General features: G+C 54.8%; 1 protein-coding gene across 4 annotated transcripts in view; it reads right to left on the minus strand.

The window, feature by feature from the left end:
• Positions 1-19842, minus strand: part of GRM4 (glutamate metabotropic receptor 4) — a 55794-nt gene that overhangs the window by 28765 nt on the left and 7187 nt on the right. For 3 of the 4 annotated variants that reach the window (XM_049832753.1, XM_049832754.1, XM_049832755.1), the window contains 2 exons: positions 17554-18336; positions 4761-4977 (listed from right to left, as the gene is read on the minus strand). In XM_049832753.1, coding sequence (XP_049688710.1) covers positions 4761-4977; positions 17554-18072 — 736 coding nt within the window. In that variant the 5' untranslated portion in view covers positions 18073-18336. Of the gene's footprint in view, positions 1-3324; positions 3427-4760; positions 4978-17553; positions 18337-19842 lie in introns of those variants that run through there. The other variant, XM_049832756.1, reaches the window with a different exon arrangement.

The following is a 19842-nucleotide window of genomic DNA, read 5'->3' on the forward strand; positions in this document are numbered from 1 at the left end:
GGCATCGTGCCATGAAAAAATGTCCAGTTCTGTGCCGGCTGCTGAATGGGAGGATTTGGCTGGGGAGCCGAGACGCTGGCAGCAAATAACAGCCCTCCGGTGAGCCGCAGTAATTGAGTGCTGACTGCACAAGAACAGCCGTCCTCGGGGATGAAAGGAAGCTGGATTGCCAGCCCTGCTCTGCCCTACCGCTCATCACACCTCGCTGTCACAGGGCTGAAGGTCACTCGCTTGAACTTCTGCACGCTTTGCTGGGGAGGGGGGGAACTCCAGGGGCAGGTACCCACCAGCATCATCCTCCCGGCCACCCCAGCTGTCCCATGGGGACGGCATCCATCGGACCCAGAATAGCAGCACTCCCTAAGGCCAGCAAATAACCAGGATTAGCAACCTCCATGATTGCTTATACAGATGCGCCGTAAAGTCATATTCTATGCTTGCTTATGCCTTAAGACTTGGGAGCAGCTTTTTGGGGATGACATCCTGATGCATCAACCAGAAGTAATGAACCTGGCTAAAACCAGAAAGAGACAGCCATGAATGTCACATGGGGATGAACAAATGCATCACAAATATCTATCAGCCTCTTAACTAAAAATATAGAAAACTCAGCGAAGGATAAAACAATAGAGGGGGGGAAATGACAGTGTAAAATTGATCCAGACACATGACTAAGGAGTCTTGCGTTTGGCTGGAAATATTACCCTCTTCACAAAACCGAGCGCTGCACATTACGACGCATGGCATAACATGCTGCGCTCACCAGCTAAATTACATAAACATAAATCTAATACTTCATCTCCAAGAGCTCGGCGACAGCGGAGATGTCAACTCACGCAGAGCCAAAGGGCTGCAGATGGGTCTGTCCTTCCACCGAAATGACACCACGGATCAGGGTCAGAGGGAGATGCTGTACAAGAGGGGCTGGAGATGGGGACACGGGGAACACCCCGATGCTGGCCCTGCCTTGCACCTTGATGCCAAATGTAAATACAGCTGACACCCCCTGCCTTTGCAGGATGCTTTGTGGGAGCAGGATGCTTTGGGGCAGCACTTAAAACACTTAAAAGATGCCAGAGAAAATCATCCTCTGCAGACGTAACATCTCTGCAATGCTAGCACCCAAAAAAACATCACTGTAGTGAATAAGGACTATCCGGCCATCAGTGCAACCACCAGCAATCACCCGGGGCCAACAGCATAATTGCCAGAGTAATTACAATATATAAGATATAATGGCCCACCCAGGTCAGTCTGTCTCGGTAGCCCAGAGCCAGCCTCAGCTAGAAGAATAACCTGTCCCCAGGGCGAGTTTCTTCTCCCCGCACCAGCGGAGGGGGTCGGTTTGTGCCTTGAGCAGAAAAGCTTTCCACTGCGACGGCGAAGGCTTTAACGTGAGGCTTTGCTAAAAATTGAAACTGAAGGTCAAGTTGATAATGCATCAGAAAGCAAACAGCTTGAATGCTAACTGCTAACTACAGCAATGAGCATTATTGCCTGATGGAAATAAAAACCAACTCAGAAGACTCAGGCTTGGCATGAAAAATGAAGCAGAGTGCTGTTCGGGAGGAGAGCGGGGAGATGCTCACCCTGATCCCAGGGTCGGGTGAGAAACCCTCCGGGCAGAGCCGGCGCTGCCTCTGCAGCTCTCCGTCCCGCAGGACCAGGGGCTGGGTCTTTCCCCCGGCATAAATACCCCCATACGGGTAAACTCCACCGCCTGACAAACTGCTGGCAAGCCCTCGGCAGAGGCCAGATCCTGAGTCAAGCGACAGCCCTTTTACATCACTTTGACAGGCTGGAGGCACCTTGAAGCAGCAATAAATCGCAGGACCCTTTACACTGCCGGAGAAGTGCAAATGAGAGCCGGGCATATACAAACAGGCTATAAAAGAGGGGATGGATCCTTCACCGATTGCCAGTGGCTCTGCACTGGTGTAAAGGTATTTGGTGTCAGCAGAGCCGATTTTATGGGGGAAGATAGAAAGGTGAAGCAGGCGTAGCCCGGCTTTTCCTCCAGCCTTGCAGTTGCCGCCACAGGAGGCAAGGCTGGAGGATTTTCTCAAAAAAAAAAAAAAAAAAAAAAAAAAAAAAAAAAAGTAAAGGGGGGAAAAAAAAAGAAAGAAAAAAAAAAAAGAAAAAGCATGTTCTTGGTCCAACCTCACCGTTATTCACAGCCATAGAGCTATCTTCCACAGGTGAAAGAGAGAGGCCAACCCCCAGCGTTCCCTCCCAGGGGAGATGCTTTAGGGAGCAGCTCAGAGCCCAACCAGGCACCCAAGCAAGAGCCACTTCCCCAGGGCCCTGTGATCAGGCTGATATACAATGGCTCTTATAAATATACGTATTCCTGCAGCACGAGCAGGGAAGCGGCATTACTGCTGATAACACACGGGCTGCACTTACACCGCTGTTATACCGCAATTACAGTGGAATTATGCTTTTTGATAACTAAATTATCACTAATGCACATAATCGTTGGGTTATGTGGATACACAAATTACAGGACTGCCTCAGCCCTGGATTAATACGCGTGCATTTCGACTCCATGTACACTCGTTTACTCTGCAATTACGCTGTCATATCATTAACCATCTGGTTATAGGAATTCGCGGTAACCACAGGTATCTCAAAGAAGAAGTGTTCATGCTGCAGCGGGACCACCAGTCACGACAACGGCTCCTTACTGGTGCTTAATGGAGGAGGAACGTGGGTTCAAATCGTGCCTGTGCACCAACCTGCTTCCTCCCAGTACACGTGCAGCCCGGCACCCGGACCCCCCAGAGGAGCAATGGCCACGGACGGGGCAGCAGAGCATCCTTTGGCCATGCTTGCTGCAGGATAAGGGCACAACAGGGCCAGGCATGGGCTAACGAAGCTGCTTAACCCGGTATTACCGTCACCTCCCCGTGTCACCCAGCGGTCCCATCAGCCCTGCCCCGGGCACCCCGCGGGGCAGGACCTGACGGCCCGAGGTGCGCAAGGAAACTCTTCCTTTTTGGGTGGAAAAATGCTAATGATAATGCAAAATGCCACCCCTCCCCAAAAAAAAGGCTGCTTTCCCTTATTCTTCCTGTAGTCAGATGAGAATCTCATTATCATCACTAGCCAGATGGGGCTGCTGTTAGCATTTACAAACCCCGGTAGGGTTAGCGGCAAAGCGGTTAACAGAGCCATAAAGAAGCAGCCCTTTGCTCGCAGTCCTTCCACAGGGCACCCCATCCCGTGGGGCACCCATCCAGCTTCCCCAGACCTGCTGGGTACCACACATGCCCGATGGCACCTTCCCATCTGCAGCCCCGTGTATCCCCTGCAACAACTCACCGTCACACCCGGCCGCGTGCAGACACAACCCCAGCTCAGCGCAGGTACCCCGGCACCGCTCGCACCCGCATCCCCATCATGGGGCACGCAGGCAGCGCGCCCCACACCCAGCCGTACAACGAGCATCGCACCCGCCTACGCGGCAGCATCCCCACGCGCTCCTCCTTGCAAAACCGCAGCCCCGTGAAAATATTCTGCTTTTCAAGTTAAAATCCTGAAGAGCAGTTTCCAGGTTGAATCCCCAGATGGATTTCTCTGCATATTAAAAGCACAGCCGGTTCCCGGTGCCAGGGCGCGCGCGCGAGACGGAATTAACGCTGTTCCTATTTATAGGGCTTTGATTAGGAGCTCGTCACCTAGAAGTTTTTATTCCCTTTATCCATTTATAAGGCCATAACACAGTTTGACTAGCTCCAGATAGGCTGGTGTCCCACCGTTTTTGCCAGAACTTAATGTGCCATTCAGATACAGTTAAGCCAGTAATAGGCAGCAGCCTGTGCGCTGCAGGGTTTTAACTGCCTCGGAAAACACTCTTTAGATCCCGTCTCGCCCTATGCACGTGACGCTGCGGAGGCGAAGCGATGCCGGAGCGAGGGGGGACCCCAGTGCTGTGCTGGTCCCTCCATGAGGTCTCAGGGCAGCTTCGGGCTCGCGGTAACAGCACCCACAACGGCAACACCCGGGGATCCTCACCAGCCCAGCTGGTCCTGGGATTGGTGCTCAGCCACCAGTGGGTACCCACGAGCTCCTCCGCCGCTCCCGAGACTGCTAATCCCCCCTAAGCATCCCAGCGCTCCCGTCAGCAAAATGCTTTCTGGCTCCAGACAAATCCTCCCAAAGAGTTTTGCTGAGCAAGGACTTTCCGCCTGTCCAAAGCCTATAGACAAGTAAAAGCACCTGCCCTTGGGGATAATTCCACTAAAATTGGGCAAAGCGTGCATTGCTGCCAACTTTATTTTCTGTTAAAACCTGGGAGTATTTGTGAAAGTCTTTTCTTCTGGAACGTGCCCAGCGCCGTGGCTCAGCCGTGGAGGAAGGGGGTTAGACCAGCTCAGAGGATCTGAGGTCTCCTGGTAAGCAGGGAATGGGATCTCGAGATTCTTTCCAAAAGGAGCTGCCAGCAATAAAGCAGCCTGCCCAGCAGAGCAGAGGCAGCTTGGGATTGCTGGTCCCGATCCATGCTGGAGAGCTTGGATCCTTGCTGGACACCATGCTGTCCTTGCAATCAGCAGGGTAGCCCCAAAACCCACACCACCCAGGGATTGTCCCCCAAAATGTGCCATCCACCCCCACTCATGCACCGCAACCGCAGCCCAGCTCAGGCCAAGAAGCCCAACCAGATGCATCCCTCCATTCTCATCCATTGCCTTTTCTCCTCCAGCCCCAGCTGCTCCAAAGCACACGCCGAACTCCCATCCCGGGAGAAACCCACTCACCATCCTCCCTAGACTTCTGGATGAAGGCCTCCACGCCGCTTTCACCATAGCTGCCCTCGGAAGCCAAGGTGGAGACGTAGTTCCACTTAAGGGCTTTGACGATGTCCACCATGGCTTGGGCCTGGTAGGTGTCAGACGGGACGACGCGGGAGAAGAAGTCATAGCGGCTGTTGTCGCTCAGGTCCGGCGCGGTGGAGGCATAGCTGATCTGGGGGATCTGGGATGGAGAAAGACAAAGCGTCAGGAGAAAGAGGTGATCTCTGCCTCACCGCGATGCCCTCACCTTGCCGATGCTCCCAAAGCCCTACTCTGGAGGGAGGTGGAAATCAAGGAAGACTATGGGTCAGGTGGGAGCACATGCCACCAGGCAGACATGGGATGCTCCACGGCACCCAGGACCAGCAACTCACGGAGGGGAGACCACAAAGTAGAGGATGATCAGCTCTACTGGGTCCTGTGGCAACCCAAAGGCTTTGATCTGGTGATTTCCACCCATAACTGGGTGCAGGAGACACAAAACCACCCCAGCCCACACCGGGACACACATCTCCTCTGCACCCTCCAGACCGGTCTATACCCACACACACCGATGTCTGGGAAGGGGAAAAATAAAACCATCAGAAAGCGCAGAGCTGCTGCTTTACATTTCTGCCCACAGAAGTGCCTGGCTGGGCAGAGCCCAGCAGGTCAGAAAGACTCCAGAGTTCCTTCCTTCCTTCTTCCTTCCTTGAGGAAGAACAGAAACCAGCCCTACGGCAAAGCAGCCACCAGTAAGTCCCTTTGAGGTCCACCAAGGAGCTGGGCAGCCCTGGGCTTTGCAGGGAAAGGTTCAGAGCATCCCAAGCTTTCATTTCTGCATGTAACACGCCTGCCTACCTACTTTGATCTCTTCTCCCTGCCCCCGGGTGCCAGCCAGATTGAGAGCTGTGGGTGCCTCCGGGTGCTGCCTGGGGAAAGGGGACCAGCACCATCCAGGGAAAGCAAGTGCCAAGCCTTGGCCATGCAGGCTGGCACAGCCCCTGGAGATGTCGGGGCTCAGGGACCACCTGAAGCTCAGGGACACCCAACAGGACCCCAGAAGGGTTTCCCGAGCATCAGATGTGCCCAGCATGGGAGAGACCAAACAGAAAACCTTGCTCCTGCCCCAGACAGCCCTGCTAAGGTCTCCCTTTGGCTTCCTGCCCTAGGAAGGACAGATCCGACCCCACCTTGCCAGGTTCTGTCCACCCAAGCCATAAATAAGCCCTTTAAATTAACCAGAGCTGCCGCACCTCGCGCAGTACATTAGAATGATTTAGCACCGGAGGATCACGCAATGCTTAACACTTACACAGCACTTTACATCTCCAAAACACACCACAGATGTTAATTTATCTTAAAGATGGAAAAGGCTTATTAAATTATCAAGCCCACGTTCTCCCCACCAGCCTGAAGCTCCCTATCAAAGACATACCAAATACCCAGACAGCCCCTTCCATCATCCCTTCACCCCACACCCCAGCACATTGCAAGGACTGGCAGAGCCCTGACCAAAACCTGGGCAAGGTTTTAAATTCAGCAGTGATCTAATCGCAGGGGCTGGAGGTACAGAACAGCAGCACTGCAGATAGTGACAGCCCTACCCAGAGCCAGCACAGCCCGGGGAAGGGTTCGGCCACCCGCTGCCCTCTTGCCTTCCCACAGACGCTGCTTCACTTCCAGGACAGAGCAAATGGAGGAGGAACAACCCAGGGCATCATCGATCCCAAACCACCCCGTGCCTTGGGGGCAACTGGGAGCAAAGCAGCAATCCCCAGCTCTTAAAGGACTTTCCCCCTTTCCTGCTCCCTCTAAATCCAGTTTAGGAATAATTCAGTAATCGCCACTTGCAGGAGCACAAACGCTGCCAGAGCCACAGGGGACTGCGATGGATCCCAGTAATCCTCCAGGCTCAGCAGGCACCTGGGTCGTGCCAGATGTTCAAATCGGCTCAGGCTGCCTTTGCCCTCACCCATCACGACTCCCCATTAAGCAATTAGCCAATTCCCAGCAGCAGAGACACCTGGGTGGGCTTGGAGGGGACAGGGAGAGGTTTGGGGTCTGTGGGAATCCTGGTTTGTTTTATAAAATCAAGCCACCTTACTAGGAGCCTGGCTGGGTAGCAGCATCCCAAGGATGGGGAAACTTGCACTGGAGCCACCCCACAGACCCTCCTGGGTCTCCCAACCCTCCAAGCCCCCCCGACCCATTCCATCCTCCTCTGCTCCTGCTCCCAGGCTGCATCTCACAGTTTCTCCTTTGTTTCTCTGTTATTTTCCCCTCTTCCACTCCGCCCACCCCCAACCCCCCCCTCCCATTAAATGCAATACCGGTGTTATAAACCCACGACTCCACCTGAATGCTAAAAGGCCCTTGGAAAGGAGCAGCCACCCTTCTACCTACCTGTAAAATATAAGAGGAAAAAAGGGAGAGATGGAGAAGGAGTGGGAGAGGAAGGAATCTTTATCAAGGCACAAATAGGATTACTCTGTGACAATCTTTGTGCTCCTTTCCGAGGGGCTGTGATCTGCTCGTTGGGTATCCGTGACCGGGAGCCGGTGCATGAGACTCAATTAAAATTCTGCTCAGCAGGCGAGGCGCTCGTCTGGCAATCATTCATTCTGGGGAGGGAACGGGGAGCGGGGGGACTGCTCCGCGCCTGCTCTCCTTGCCTCCTCCCTGCTTTGCCTGCAGCAGCGCTGGCCAAAGGATGGACACGGGAGCTTGGGGTGGAGGCGATGCATGCAGCGTGCCCATGCGACGCGGGCGAGTGGGCATGGAAAGCGGCGGTGCCCACATCAAAGGAAATTTGGGGACAGGGATGCAACCCTGCCTTTCCAGAGGATCGTTTCCCAACGATTTTTTCTCTGCAAAGTGGTTTAGTTTAAACAGATCCCTGCCTCCTCAGCAGGGTGCTGCTGATGGAGGCTTCCCAGCTATTCCCCGTGCCACTGTGCATCCCATCCATCCAAGCTCAGACGGCCGGGGCACATCTGGGTTTAACCCCCGGGCTGCCCATCCTGCTTGAACCCCTGCTGGAAAATGAAGCCTAGAAAATACCTGTTGATCTACAGGCTCTGAACTGGAAGCTGTATTTTAACAAACAAATGGAAAGAGCTTTTCTCTCTTGCTCTCTGCCTTGAATGGAAGTGAAAATAAAATATCAGTTCCCAAATGACTGTTTCATAGACTTCTTCTGCCTTTTTCCCCCTCTGCCTTTTTGATCTCCTGGTCTACAATAGCCCAACTCTTGGCACCAGCTATTTTCTCAGATAAAAGACAAAAGTCCTTTTAGGTCCATAAAAGCAAAATGCAGGCAGGGAATTCAAGGTTCTTAGAAAGAAGAAGGATGTGGTGGGGAGGGCGATCTGGAAACCTATCTATCCCAGCTGCATATTATTTGGGCACTAATGGTACCTTGCCTAGCTCATCTCCAGCCTGGGATAAATACTGCGGTGGTGGTGGGGAAATTAGTGGGACCTCCTTTGTACCATCAAGAGTGGGGAGTAACCCCAGGGCAAGGGTTAAAACCTCCTTCCTCCCTTTTTTTGAACCGAAAACCAGAGTCAGCATCATCCAGAAGCACCCCCAACCTGGAGAATTGTCCCTCAGGGTAAGAAAGCAGGTGGGAGCCAGGGTTGGGGGTGTCATCCTGCTCCCCCTGGACCCCTGGGTCAATGGACTGGTGTGATTGACCTCAAATGCACTGCAAAAGCACCTGGATTTTGCACCCATTTCATTAACGCCAGCTTACGAGCCGGTGCAGCATTTTCTCTACCAGCAGTGAACAGAATCCCTCCAGATTGGGAAGAATTAGGCAAAGGTGGTGAATTTAGCATGGCCCCAGCCAAGGGTTAAACCGTCAATCTGAACATCAGCCTGAGCAGCCAGGAGGGAAGAAGCCAAAAAGAAATAAGGACCATTGTACAGCCAGAGCCATGCACACTGGTCGGGAGCATCCCCATAAAAAGGGGCTCCTGCACCAGCCCCACTGCTCCCAGCACCAGCCCCCCCATACCAAATGGGGTCGGGAGCAGCTAATTCCCTAACCATAATTATTAATTTCATGCATATCTTATGCAAACCTCTGGTTCACTGACAAGATGGAATTGATTTAATTAGAATTTCCATCATCGAGCCATTTGGATGGCAGCTTTTAATTAGGGAGAGTGTAAAGCACCGCAGGGGCTGGAGGAGTGGGGAGGCTGAGCAGGGCTGGTCAGACCTTGTCATCGGAACAGAGCGAGCTGCAGCCCCGGTCCCACGGGATCAGGCCCAGTACCAAGACAGGATCCAGCCCTCAGCATCTCCTCGGAGAGCAATAAAGATCCCACACGCCGCAGACCCTGGGCTGTTTACCAGTCTCTGTGCCTCAGTTTCCCCAGCTGAAAATGGCGGGGGGACAACCGCTCCTACTGCACAGGGCAGGCAAATCACTTGGGGATCGCGATGCACTGACACGATGCGGAGCCAATAACAAATTCCTCCATTTCCGATCTCCAGTGCCACCAAAAGGCAGCCGCGCTGGGGAGACACACGACAGCCGTGCTCGAGGGGACACAGCTTGGGGCAGGGAGCAATGGACTCCCCGACCTGCCCGCTCCTCTGCCGCGACCTGTTAAACCGAGCGTGTAAATCAGGCAGCTCCGACGCTGGGGCTGACGCCGGCTGGGCACGGGCTGCTCGATCCCCTTCAATAAATCAGGCTCTTGTCAAGAATTAAAACACCGGGAAGCGCAGCAGCTGCAGGAGGATCTCGGCCAGCCCTGGCACGGGCTTTTGCCAAAAGGAGACGGCTCATCCGGAGGTGCTGGTGGCAGATGTAAAACCAGCAATGAGAAAGAAAACTTTTTCTTAATTGCCCACGGACCCAGTTTCCCGCGCTGGGGAGGTGTAGGAGTCAATTATATGGAACTTAGTGACTGAGCCTGAAAGTAGCTCACGGTCACAAGAGCATTCCAGATGCCTTTAGAAGGCCTTGAACAGAATAAACAAGACAAAAAAATAGAAAGATCCCAATTAGAAAAACACAGGTGCGCATTCCACGATAAAGGGAACTTGGCACAAACAATCTCAATGCGGCAGTTTATCTTGACCAATTAGACTGAGTCAAGTTTCGCATGTTTTAGTTAGTATAACCAATTATATCTTATGTTTATGCGCGTGTACAGTGTTGATATAACCAATCATTAAGTGTAACTAGGTGCGTGGACAGTGCGTGAACAATGTGTGTAACCAATAGTAAAATAGCTAAGCGCATGTACAGATGTAACCAATGTATAAAATGATGTCTGATGCTCTAGTAAAGGGTCTTCAGCTGTGATCATATTGATCTGTCGTTGAGTCCATGATTATGATCCTCCGCAACTGGCACCCGAACAGCACCCTCAGATCGGCTCTTTACCGTCTCTACGAGAATTTCTAGCGCAACTGAACCGGCGAGGGAGCGGAGAAGCCGGCCGAACGATCCCTGCTGCCCCGGCAGGACAACATGAGACTCAGCTGAGCTGGGAAGACGAGGAAGCCCACACAAGTGAATAGAAGGACGGAAACTCGCCCTGATCAGGTGAGCGGCCGGAGAGGAGATGGGGTTGGACAAAGAGCAAGAAGAGGTCCTGAAACTCCTTCAACATCTTCTCTCTAAGAGAGGGCTGAAACGCGATAACTCCGTGATAAACGGGTTGCTTTTATGGGCTTGGGAGAGAGAACTTATTCCGAGTATAAATGTCACATCTGAAGTAGCAACTTGGGCATATATAGGCAAGGCGCTGTGGGACGCTATTAGCGATGGGGGAGATAAGGCAAAGGAGGCAAACAAATACGCAGCGCACTGGAAGGTAGTTCGAGATGTGCTGCAGGCAAAGAGGGCGGAACGGCAGGCAGCCGCCCCTGTCTGCGCGGCGGTGACCCCCCCGCTGCCTCCGTGTCTGCCACGTCAGCCTACGCCGCTGCAGTTAGGGGGACATTCTCTACACAGCTATCTATACCCCCCCGAACACCCTTTTCTGCCACTGCTGAGATGCCTGCACAAACACAGCCTTTGCCTGTACCCAGCCAGGTCGCTGGTGCCGAAAATATCCCCCTGCCTGTTACTCCACGAAAAGCGGGGGAACTGGGGGGGCCGCTTGTCGCCCAAAAGACTCGGGAGCTGACAGACTCGGAGGTGATTAATGCGGATAGGCAGATTGTAGAGGAGAAGGAACCATCATCATCATCAGGTAGTACGGTGGAAGAGCTCCTAAGAGAGGTGGTGAACCAGTTACAAGAACTGACAGTACGGTCAAAAGAACCAGGAGTGAGGGGGAGATATTCATCCTCCCAGACAGAAGGGCCCTCCAGAAAGGGTGAGCCGAGAAGGCAAGAGAACGAAGATTTTGGCCGTATGCTGGTCTCACTGTCCTTACCACCACCACCCTTTAATCCATCCCACCTCTCAAAGCCGAAGACGGTGGAAGCATCCGCGCCCGCGATAGACACGGAGCCGCCTGTAATAGCCGCTGCAGACGAGAGAGAGAGGCATTGGAGGGGAGTAATAAAAAATGCCCTTGTGGAAGGGACTATGATTCAAGCATCCCCAGTTGTTATACAAAATAATGGACTGAAAAGATGGGAGGCGTTTGACTGGGAAGTCCTTGAGAAGTTAAAGACCACTGTGAGTCAATACGGAATCAAATCTACGTTAGCTCAACAATTGCTGCAATTCATCTTTTCTGCTGATACACTGATCCCTCGAGATATTATGCAAATAGTATGGTGGGTTTTGGAACCTTCACAAATGTCAGTGTTTTCGCAACATTGGGAGGTGCTCTGTGATCGGGAACAAGCAACTCCATGACAGCAAACAGATCCCTTATGGGGAGTAACCACGCAGATGTTGATGGGTACTGGACCCTTCCTGGCAAGGAACGCCCAGATACAATGTATCACCGAGGTTCATCATCTATCACAGAATTTGGCGTATCAAGCTCTTATTACCTTACCAGACAAGCTGCGAACCCATGCCTTTACTCAGGTGAAACAAGGGCCTAATCAACCTTTCACGCAATTTATTGATAGACTGGATAAGGCAATTTTTGATCACCCTGACATGGACGACGCCGTGAAAGAGAAACTATTCAAAATGATCGCTTTTGATAATGCTAATGAGAAGACACGCCAAGCATTGGGTAATTTGCCAAAAGCTGCAGAGGTCGCTGACATGATAGAATACATGAATCGATCAGTGGAATCGCAGAAAGCAGCTCATGTTGCCGCAGCTGTACAAGGAGCTATAAAGCCGTTTATTGATAAAGCCAGTAAGAAACCCTCGGTCAAGTGTTTTAATTGTGGCAAACTTGGACACGTTAGGAGCCAATGTAGAGTTTCTACTAAAAAAAAGTGGTGCAACAATTGTAAGAAAGATAACCATACCACCCAAGAATGCAGGAAGAAGGGAAACTTTACACCGAGCGCGAAGGCCCCGAGCGCGACGACACAAATGCAAGGGGCTTGGGCTGCCAGCCCTCAGGCAGCCTCGCAACGGCCAGATCCGCCACCGCAGGAACCTCCGGAGGGGATGTGGAAACCGCAGGAGACATTACCTTGGTGGATGAGGAGTCCACTTGGTGGACAGCAACACAAAAGGACAATTAGGGTTTGGGCTTAGTGCATTTTTAATAGGGCGATCTTCAACAGCTCTAAAAGGAATTCTGGTAGTCCCAGGACTTATTGATGCAGATTATTGTGGGACTGTGAAAATTATGATTCATGTTTTAATCCCTCCTGTTTCTATTCCTAAAGGTACCAGAATAGCACAATTAGTTCCATTCAGGTTGTGTGTTCCAAACCCACGTGAAGTACAACATGGAGATGGTGGATTTGGCTCCACAGTGGAACCACAAGTATATTTTGCCATGGACATAACAAAAGGTAAACCGGAAAAGGTAATGCGACTGGAAGGGCCTGACGGAGTTGTCATCAAGAAACCGATGACAATCGATACAGGAGCTGATGTTACGATTATTTCATGATATATTTGGCCTCCACCATGGCCATTGATCAATCCAAATTTTGGTATTGCAGGGATAGGGGGCACACAAGCCACCTTAGTAAGTCAGCTACCAATTACATTTGTGTTCCCCGACGGTGCACACGTTATGACACATCCGTATGTCATGGCTACCCCAAAGGAATTGTTTGGCCTCACAGGCCGTGACTTATTGAGCCAAATGAAAGCAACATTAGTGACCCATCCTTTTTAGGAGCGGTCACTGAGGGGCAGCCAATAAAGGATAAAACAGCGCCGTGTGAAACGAGGTATTGTACCAATCAGAGCATTGTATAAGGCGCGTGCATAAGCGCATACGGTATATAACTGTGCTGAAAGTTGCAGTAAATTGGCTTCACCTGATCACATTGATCTGTGTGTGATGTCCCGTTATTGATCCTCCGCCGCAGGGAGGCAGCTCCAGCAGAAAATCCCGGTGCTGCCAGGGAGTGGTTGCATCCCTTCTCCCAAAAAAACCAGCTCCCATCCCAGCTGAGAGCAAAGCACGGGGTGCAGAGAGCTGCAGATGCTGCCCTTCAGCATGCTCCTCACCAGACCTGCCATACGCCCTGCCTTCGGCCTCCCGCTCCTCCTCGCCGTGCCGTGCCGTGCCCAGGGACCGAGGGTGGAGCTGCCGCGGCCAGGGCAGCCCGGGGGAGCCAGGCAGCTGCAATTTGTTTTAATAAACCCAGTGAAGAACAAGGAAATGAAGTGGCAGAAGTGGGTGATTAATCAGAGCGTCCCCAGCCGATTTCCACCTTCTCGCCATCATGAAGGTTATTTACCCACTAAGTGGGGAAGCGTGGTGCCGAATGCAGCATCCCTCCCATCCCACCATCCTCAAAGCCTCAGGGCATCCCCTGTAGCGGGAAGCAGACACAAGCCTGGGGGGGGGGCCTGATCCAGCTCTGCAAGCCCCCCCACCAGCTGCAGCAACCCAGCCCCAGGCAGCAAAACCTCACGTGCCTGCAGGTGCCGAGAACCCCCGGCTCCTGCCGCACACTCAACAGGCATCGTCCTCCGTTAGGTGAATTATTCATGCTGTACAACACCCCTGTGCTAAAAAGAGCTGCTGCACTCGCTGCCATGAAGAAAACAAGCACCTCAAAGTGTCCAGCATGTGTAGAGTCCATCCTCTGGCCAGGGATGCTCCTCACCCCAGCTGAGCACTTGAGCTTCATCATGTCCCAGGTCTTTCTGGATGGGGTTGAAAAATGCACCCCAGACCCTAAGGCAGCTTTTCAGGGATCACGTTTGCAGGGGATGGAGCTGGTTCCTTTTACACCATCATCACTGTGGTGGTTCAGGAGTAAGTGGGTAGAGCTGGGGCTGGAAAGCTAGCAGAAAGGGGTGGGAAGGAGCTGGAGCATGCCAGAAAGCTCTCGCAGTGACGCCAGAGAGATGCTATCGCAAGGAGCTGAGACCGGAGATTTGGGGGAAGGTTTTTCTGCAGGCAGAGCTACGAGGAGATGAAACCAGCTTGGACAGAGGATGCCGCATCTGCAAGTTGTTCCACTGATGTACAGCTTTAATTAGACAGTGGCATCTAACGAAGGACACGTTAGTTATTTATGTGATTTATGTAGCGTAGGAGCAACAAAACCCCTGGCAGGGAGGGGCAAGGCTCGCCGCTGGGGGGGGGGGGAGGGCTAGTGGGCTGTGTGGGAGGGGAGCGTGGAATGGGGCGAGGGACCACGGAGGGGGACAGCATCATCCCAGGGCAGGACCGGCCACCTCCGCCATGCAAATGGTTGGAGGTAGAAAAGGGGCTGCTCCAAGCTCCTGGGGATAAACTGGGGGGGTGGGGGGGGGTGGCTGCTGTGTCCCTCTCCCAGCAAAGGCTCCGCAGCACTTGCACGGTGGGATGCAGACCTGCTGCAACCCACCTACGGCTGCTGGAACAGGGCGAAGGGAGCCGTCATTGAAATGCGGTCGGCAAAGGGAGGGGACGGCTCCTGCCTGGAATTTGATGGGCACACGGGCGCGAGCGCATACCCAGGCGCTGGGGCGGGCAGGGGGGGGAAGCTGTTTGCTCCTCGCTTTGTTGGACTTTCTAATCGATTTTGTGCCTGTGCTGCTCACTGGATGTGCTACAACCCTCCTGGAGAACCACTTCAGCGATCTAAAAATCAAAGTACTTGAAAAGCACTTGACATGCCCCTGCGCTTCCCCCACCACCAGCTGCCCATGGGGAGAGGGCACCGAGCCCCATCCAGGGCAGGCATCCCCAGTGCTCCCCCCAGCATCGGGAGTGGGACCCCCTGTTTCAGCTCCCAGCACCCGCATCCCCTTGCTGGGGGAACGCCGAGGGCTCCTGGCACGGGCGCTCGGGGGAACGTGAGCAATACTCGCCTCGTGGCACGATGCCACGGCAGGAGCCGCAGCTCCGGCAAAGTGTCATTCCCAAGGGAATGGGCAAAGGCAACCGCCTGCACAGCGGCGCCTGGGAAGGCAAACGCTTTGCTGAACCTCAGAGCGAAGTCACCCGCGCTTAAAGGTCAGCAGCGGCGTGAAATGGAAGTTGCCTTATTTTCATTTTAAGCATGTCCCTGTCATAAACCCACTATTTGAATAACAAAGACCGGCGGCAGCTCTCAGGTCATAGCGGGGTGGGGGGGGGAGGGAAGAGCCCTCCTAAGCCCCCCCAAGCCCCCGCTGTTGCAGGAACCACCGCAGAGAATGTGAGACCCAACATGTCGCAGGAATTCCCCATCCCTGTGCTGGGGACCACCGGGAGGGAGTGCACCCACTCTGCACCCACCCGCATGCACACCCCGTCACCCACACACAGGGATTCGCTGCTGTCTAGGAAGGGTTGAGCTTGTCCTGCATTGTCCCCTACCAGGGATTTCGAGGTTTCCATCCTCTACCCACCTCCTCACTGTAACATTGGGCTGAGATCAACTCCGGGTTTTAAAGCTGCTGGGGACAGCCAGGGCGTCAGACATGTCCTCACCAGGCCACCAGCAGCACCGGTGCCAGAGCTCGGTGACATCCTTCCTGCACAGGTCACAGCTGCTTTGCCCAAGGATCAAAATTGGAGGAGAAGGGGGAGAAAAAATAAAAAACCAACAACCTAGAAGGATGTAGGTACCCCCGACTCCTCCAACTGTCACTCTCCTGCCTCCTTTCCCACTGCCTGCCTCCCTCCTCCTCTCCGAGGCAAGCATTCAATCTTTTTTGTCTCGGCAAATAGCTTTTAAGTTTCTCCCGCTCCCTCTAATTTATATTATTTTAATTATTGAATAGCCCTCTCACTCATCGCCTGGAACATTAACACGTTTTAAAAAAAGGGACCCAGAAAAATCAAACTCCATCAGCGATCTGTTTTTTCCGTCTCCGCTAACAGCTTCCAGCCCTCCCAAGAGGGCACCCGGCGCTCTCAGCACGCCGGGCTGGTGGAGGAAGAGGAGAGTGGGGGAAAAGAGAAAAAGGAAAACGGCATCAGGCTTGCAGAACCGAGGGGGTTTGGGGTGCTGGGAGGGGAGGCAGAGCTGGGACCCCGCTCTGGGCGCAGCACAGAGTTCCCACCACTGCTGGGTGTGCGGAGTATTTACATTTCCCCCTGCCATTTGCTGCAGAGGGGGCTCTTGTTCAAACACTTTCTCTAGCCCAGGGACGTTGCTGCTGATAAATAAATGCACAGCGAGGGGGGGAAAGTAATTATAAACTCCTCGGCTTTCCTGAGACTGGCATGGAGAGCAGGAGGGAGAGCCAGCCCTCGTCCCACCGCAGCCCCGAGCGCCCTGTGCCCCCCCTGCACACCCGGGGCTGGTGGCACAGGACAAGTGTCCCCAGCCTGGCTGATGTCCCCTGGGCTGGAGCACAGAATAGTCACGGCCGTCCTCGCACCCCGTCGGCAATAGCTGCCTCCATCCTGGAGGTGAACGCAGCAACCCTGTGGCTCCCCAGCCATTTGGCTCAGGTGTGACCTTATATTTTGGGGGTATAGCCTACACCCCCTTATCGAGCCATCTCCCATAACGGGTGTCAGGGTGGTCTATATTGAAATGCTCCCAACTATCAGCTGCTTGCAGGCAGGCCAGTCGAGAGTTAGTCTATAGGTGACAGCCACAGGCAGGGAGGTGACAGTCGTATCTTATATGATGGCAAAGGGTATCTTACACCCAGGGTGCTCAACAGGATGGCCAGGGTCCCCCCCAGGCTGACTCCCCTGGGTGACACTGTTCCCACAGATCGGCCAAGCCCCCCCAGGTAACAGCTGGGGAGAGGGGTGAGGGCTGCACCCCAGAAACCCTCAGGTTGCTCCCAGGGAGGCTGGACCCTCTCCAGCCTCAGAGGTTTTCAAGACCCACCACAACCAAACCCTGAACAACCCAGTCTGACCCCAGAGACAGCCCCGCTGGGCACGGGCGGTGGGCTGAGCCCCCAGGGTCCCTTCCAGCCCAAGTTATCACACCCCACACCCATCCTCAGCCCACCTCCCCACCCATCCTCTGCAAGGCAACCTCCCTCCCACAGCCCCACTGACGCCAGGAGCATCAGCATCCCCCCCTCGCCACAAAGTCGGGGGAGAAGAGATAAAAATCCTCCTGCTAAAATTGTCGTCACTGGAGGGGGATGGAGGAAGGGATCCCCAGGGACCTGGGGGAGGCAGGAGAAGGGTTTTAAAGACACTGGCTCCTGCCTACCCCCAGCCGCGGAGGAAGAGGCCCGCGTGGAGAAACACTGCAAAAACACCCGCGGTGGTTTGGCCGAGTGGTTATTTTTACCCTCGCCAAGCCCTACCTTGAAGAGCCGCAGGATGTTGGCCACCATGATGGAGACGGAGCTGCCCGAGGCGCCGATGACGCCGACCACCCGCTCCGGTTTGGTGATGATGGGGGGACCGCCGTTGACGCAGCGCACCTCGGTGCTGTCCTTCTCGATGAGGGCTTGCACGAAGGTCAGCGACTGCTCCAGGGCGTGCGTGTCCCGCGAGCACGTGTCCAGGATGCGGGCGCCCAGGGTGATGTTGGGGAGCAGGTCGGGGTCGTTGTTGATGCGGTCCAGGGCGAAGAGCATGGCCTCCAGGCGATGGATGCCCTTCTCCTTCTTCAGCTCCCCGCAGGCTTTGCCCTCCACGCCCCGGCCGTGCACGGGGAAGAGCCCCCCGAGCGTGATGTCCCCGTCGATGCGGATGGAGTTCATGTGCGGGTAGCCCTGGCCTTTGGGCTTGGCGGCACCCCCGGGCGCCCACCCCCAGCTCCAGGCACTCAGGAGGAGGCAGAAGGAGAGACGCTCCATGCAAAAATAACCCCCGCTCATCGCCAAAGCCGTGCTGGGGCAGAGCTCGCAGCCCGAAACCCGGCAGCGGTCAGGGAGCGAGGCTGGGGCGGGTGGGCGGCATGGCTCCCGGTGGGCTCCCGCTCATGGCACCGTCAGCGGCTCCCACCGGTGATGCCGGCCCCTGGGGAGCAGCCGGCGGCCGGGCAGCAGGAGGGCACCGGGGTCTGCATGGCTACGCCGGGGAGAAGAGGCGAAGGCAGAGACGTGAGCCCAAGCAAAGCTTCGGGTCCTTCCTCCGGAGCCCTTTTGCGGGTGGGGGGAACAGGAGGGAGGGAGAGAGAGAGAGAAAATTAAGCAGGAGCTTGAAGAAGCCATCAGCTATTCCAAGCTTTCATCAGAGAGCCTGGCAGAAATTAGCACTGGGGGTTACTGCAAAAAATAGATTTGGGATTCACTTGATTTTTGATTCACGCCAGCAGCTTTGCCTCAGCCCCAACTGCATCTGGGCAGAGGGGCCAGTGCAGGGGCCCCTGGCTCACTCTGCCCCAAGGTCGGTGGCCAGCTCGGGGCTGGAGGAGGCCCTGGGACCCCGTCCTATCCTGCCCCCTCTTCAGGGAGCTGCCAGGGTGGGACAGGACCCAAGACAGTGCTCAGAGCGGGGCAAACCCCACAGGCACCCATCGCCCTGGTCCCTGCCTGCCCTAGAGCATCCCTCCTGCCCCAGGGCACAGCCAGGCACGGGAGCCAAGCAGCCGCCTTAAAGCTGATCTTGATTTAGACCCTGAGCTGATCTGGGGAGAAATCTGCTCTTTAAACAGCCCCTCCATCGAGTGGCAAATCCCCTCCTCTCCTGAGCATCCCCTGCTGCACCCACCTGCCCCTTCCTTGTCCCCATCGATGGCCCTGCCAGACGCAACCTCCAATCTCCAGCAAAGCGGCTTGAGGCTGAAGATCTTCCCAAGCCTCCTCCCAGGTCTGCCAGGCATGTGGCCTCAGCGGGGGTCAGAGCCACGAGCCATCCCTCATCCTCTGCACCACCGAGCTCAAGCAAGGAGGAGCCGAAAGAGCTGGGGGCTGTTTCCCAATGGGCTTTTTAACCGCCTGCCACGAGTCCCCACGTCTCGAGCGCCGCACAGCAAACCGAGCAGGCTGGCAGATCCTCTGTGTCCTAAGCGAGAGCCGACACGGCCAGGCACTGCCAAAACCCAGCGTTATGGATCTGAATCGCTACCCTAAGCATTGCTGCTCCTGCCGCTCTTCCTTCAGGCCACTGATTTCCGAACCAGCAGCTGCTTCCTTGCAAGCATCCATTATCGACAGCTTCCAGCAGCAAATATCGACAGCACAGAGGGCTCGCCTGAGCCGCGGGGGGAGTTCGGCTTTCTGGCTGCCCCAGGCAAGCAACCTGAGGGTCTGCTCAAATTAAAAGTGGCAAGGATGGTCAGCTGTGTGCCGAGAGCATCGGGCTGCAAAGGCCCTCGGACCTCAAGGTGGGTGCCCATGGGGGAGGAAGGAGGGAGCGAAGGGTCCCGTGGGAAAACGGGAGAAAAACTGGTGGTGAAGGCACTGGGAGCAGTGCCTGGGTGATGCCCGCAGGCTGTGCCCACGGATACACGCTGCATCCCGACCCACATCCCAATGCCTCCCCAAGGGCCACGGGGCATCGGCAGCCCGGGCACCAAGAACAGCCCATGGGGACCATTTTGGCAGCTCTCCCCTGAGAAGCAGCAATGGAAGAGCATCCCTGCCCTGCAGCACAGTGTGGGGAGGAGGCACCCGCGGGTCCCAATTAACCATTGAACAGCATGA

The sequence above is a fragment of the Accipiter gentilis genome, chromosome 29 (assembly GCF_929443795.1).
Source record: "Accipiter gentilis chromosome 29, bAccGen1.1, whole genome shotgun sequence".
Classification (NCBI taxonomy): Eukaryota; Metazoa; Chordata; class Aves; order Accipitriformes; family Accipitridae; genus Astur; species Astur gentilis.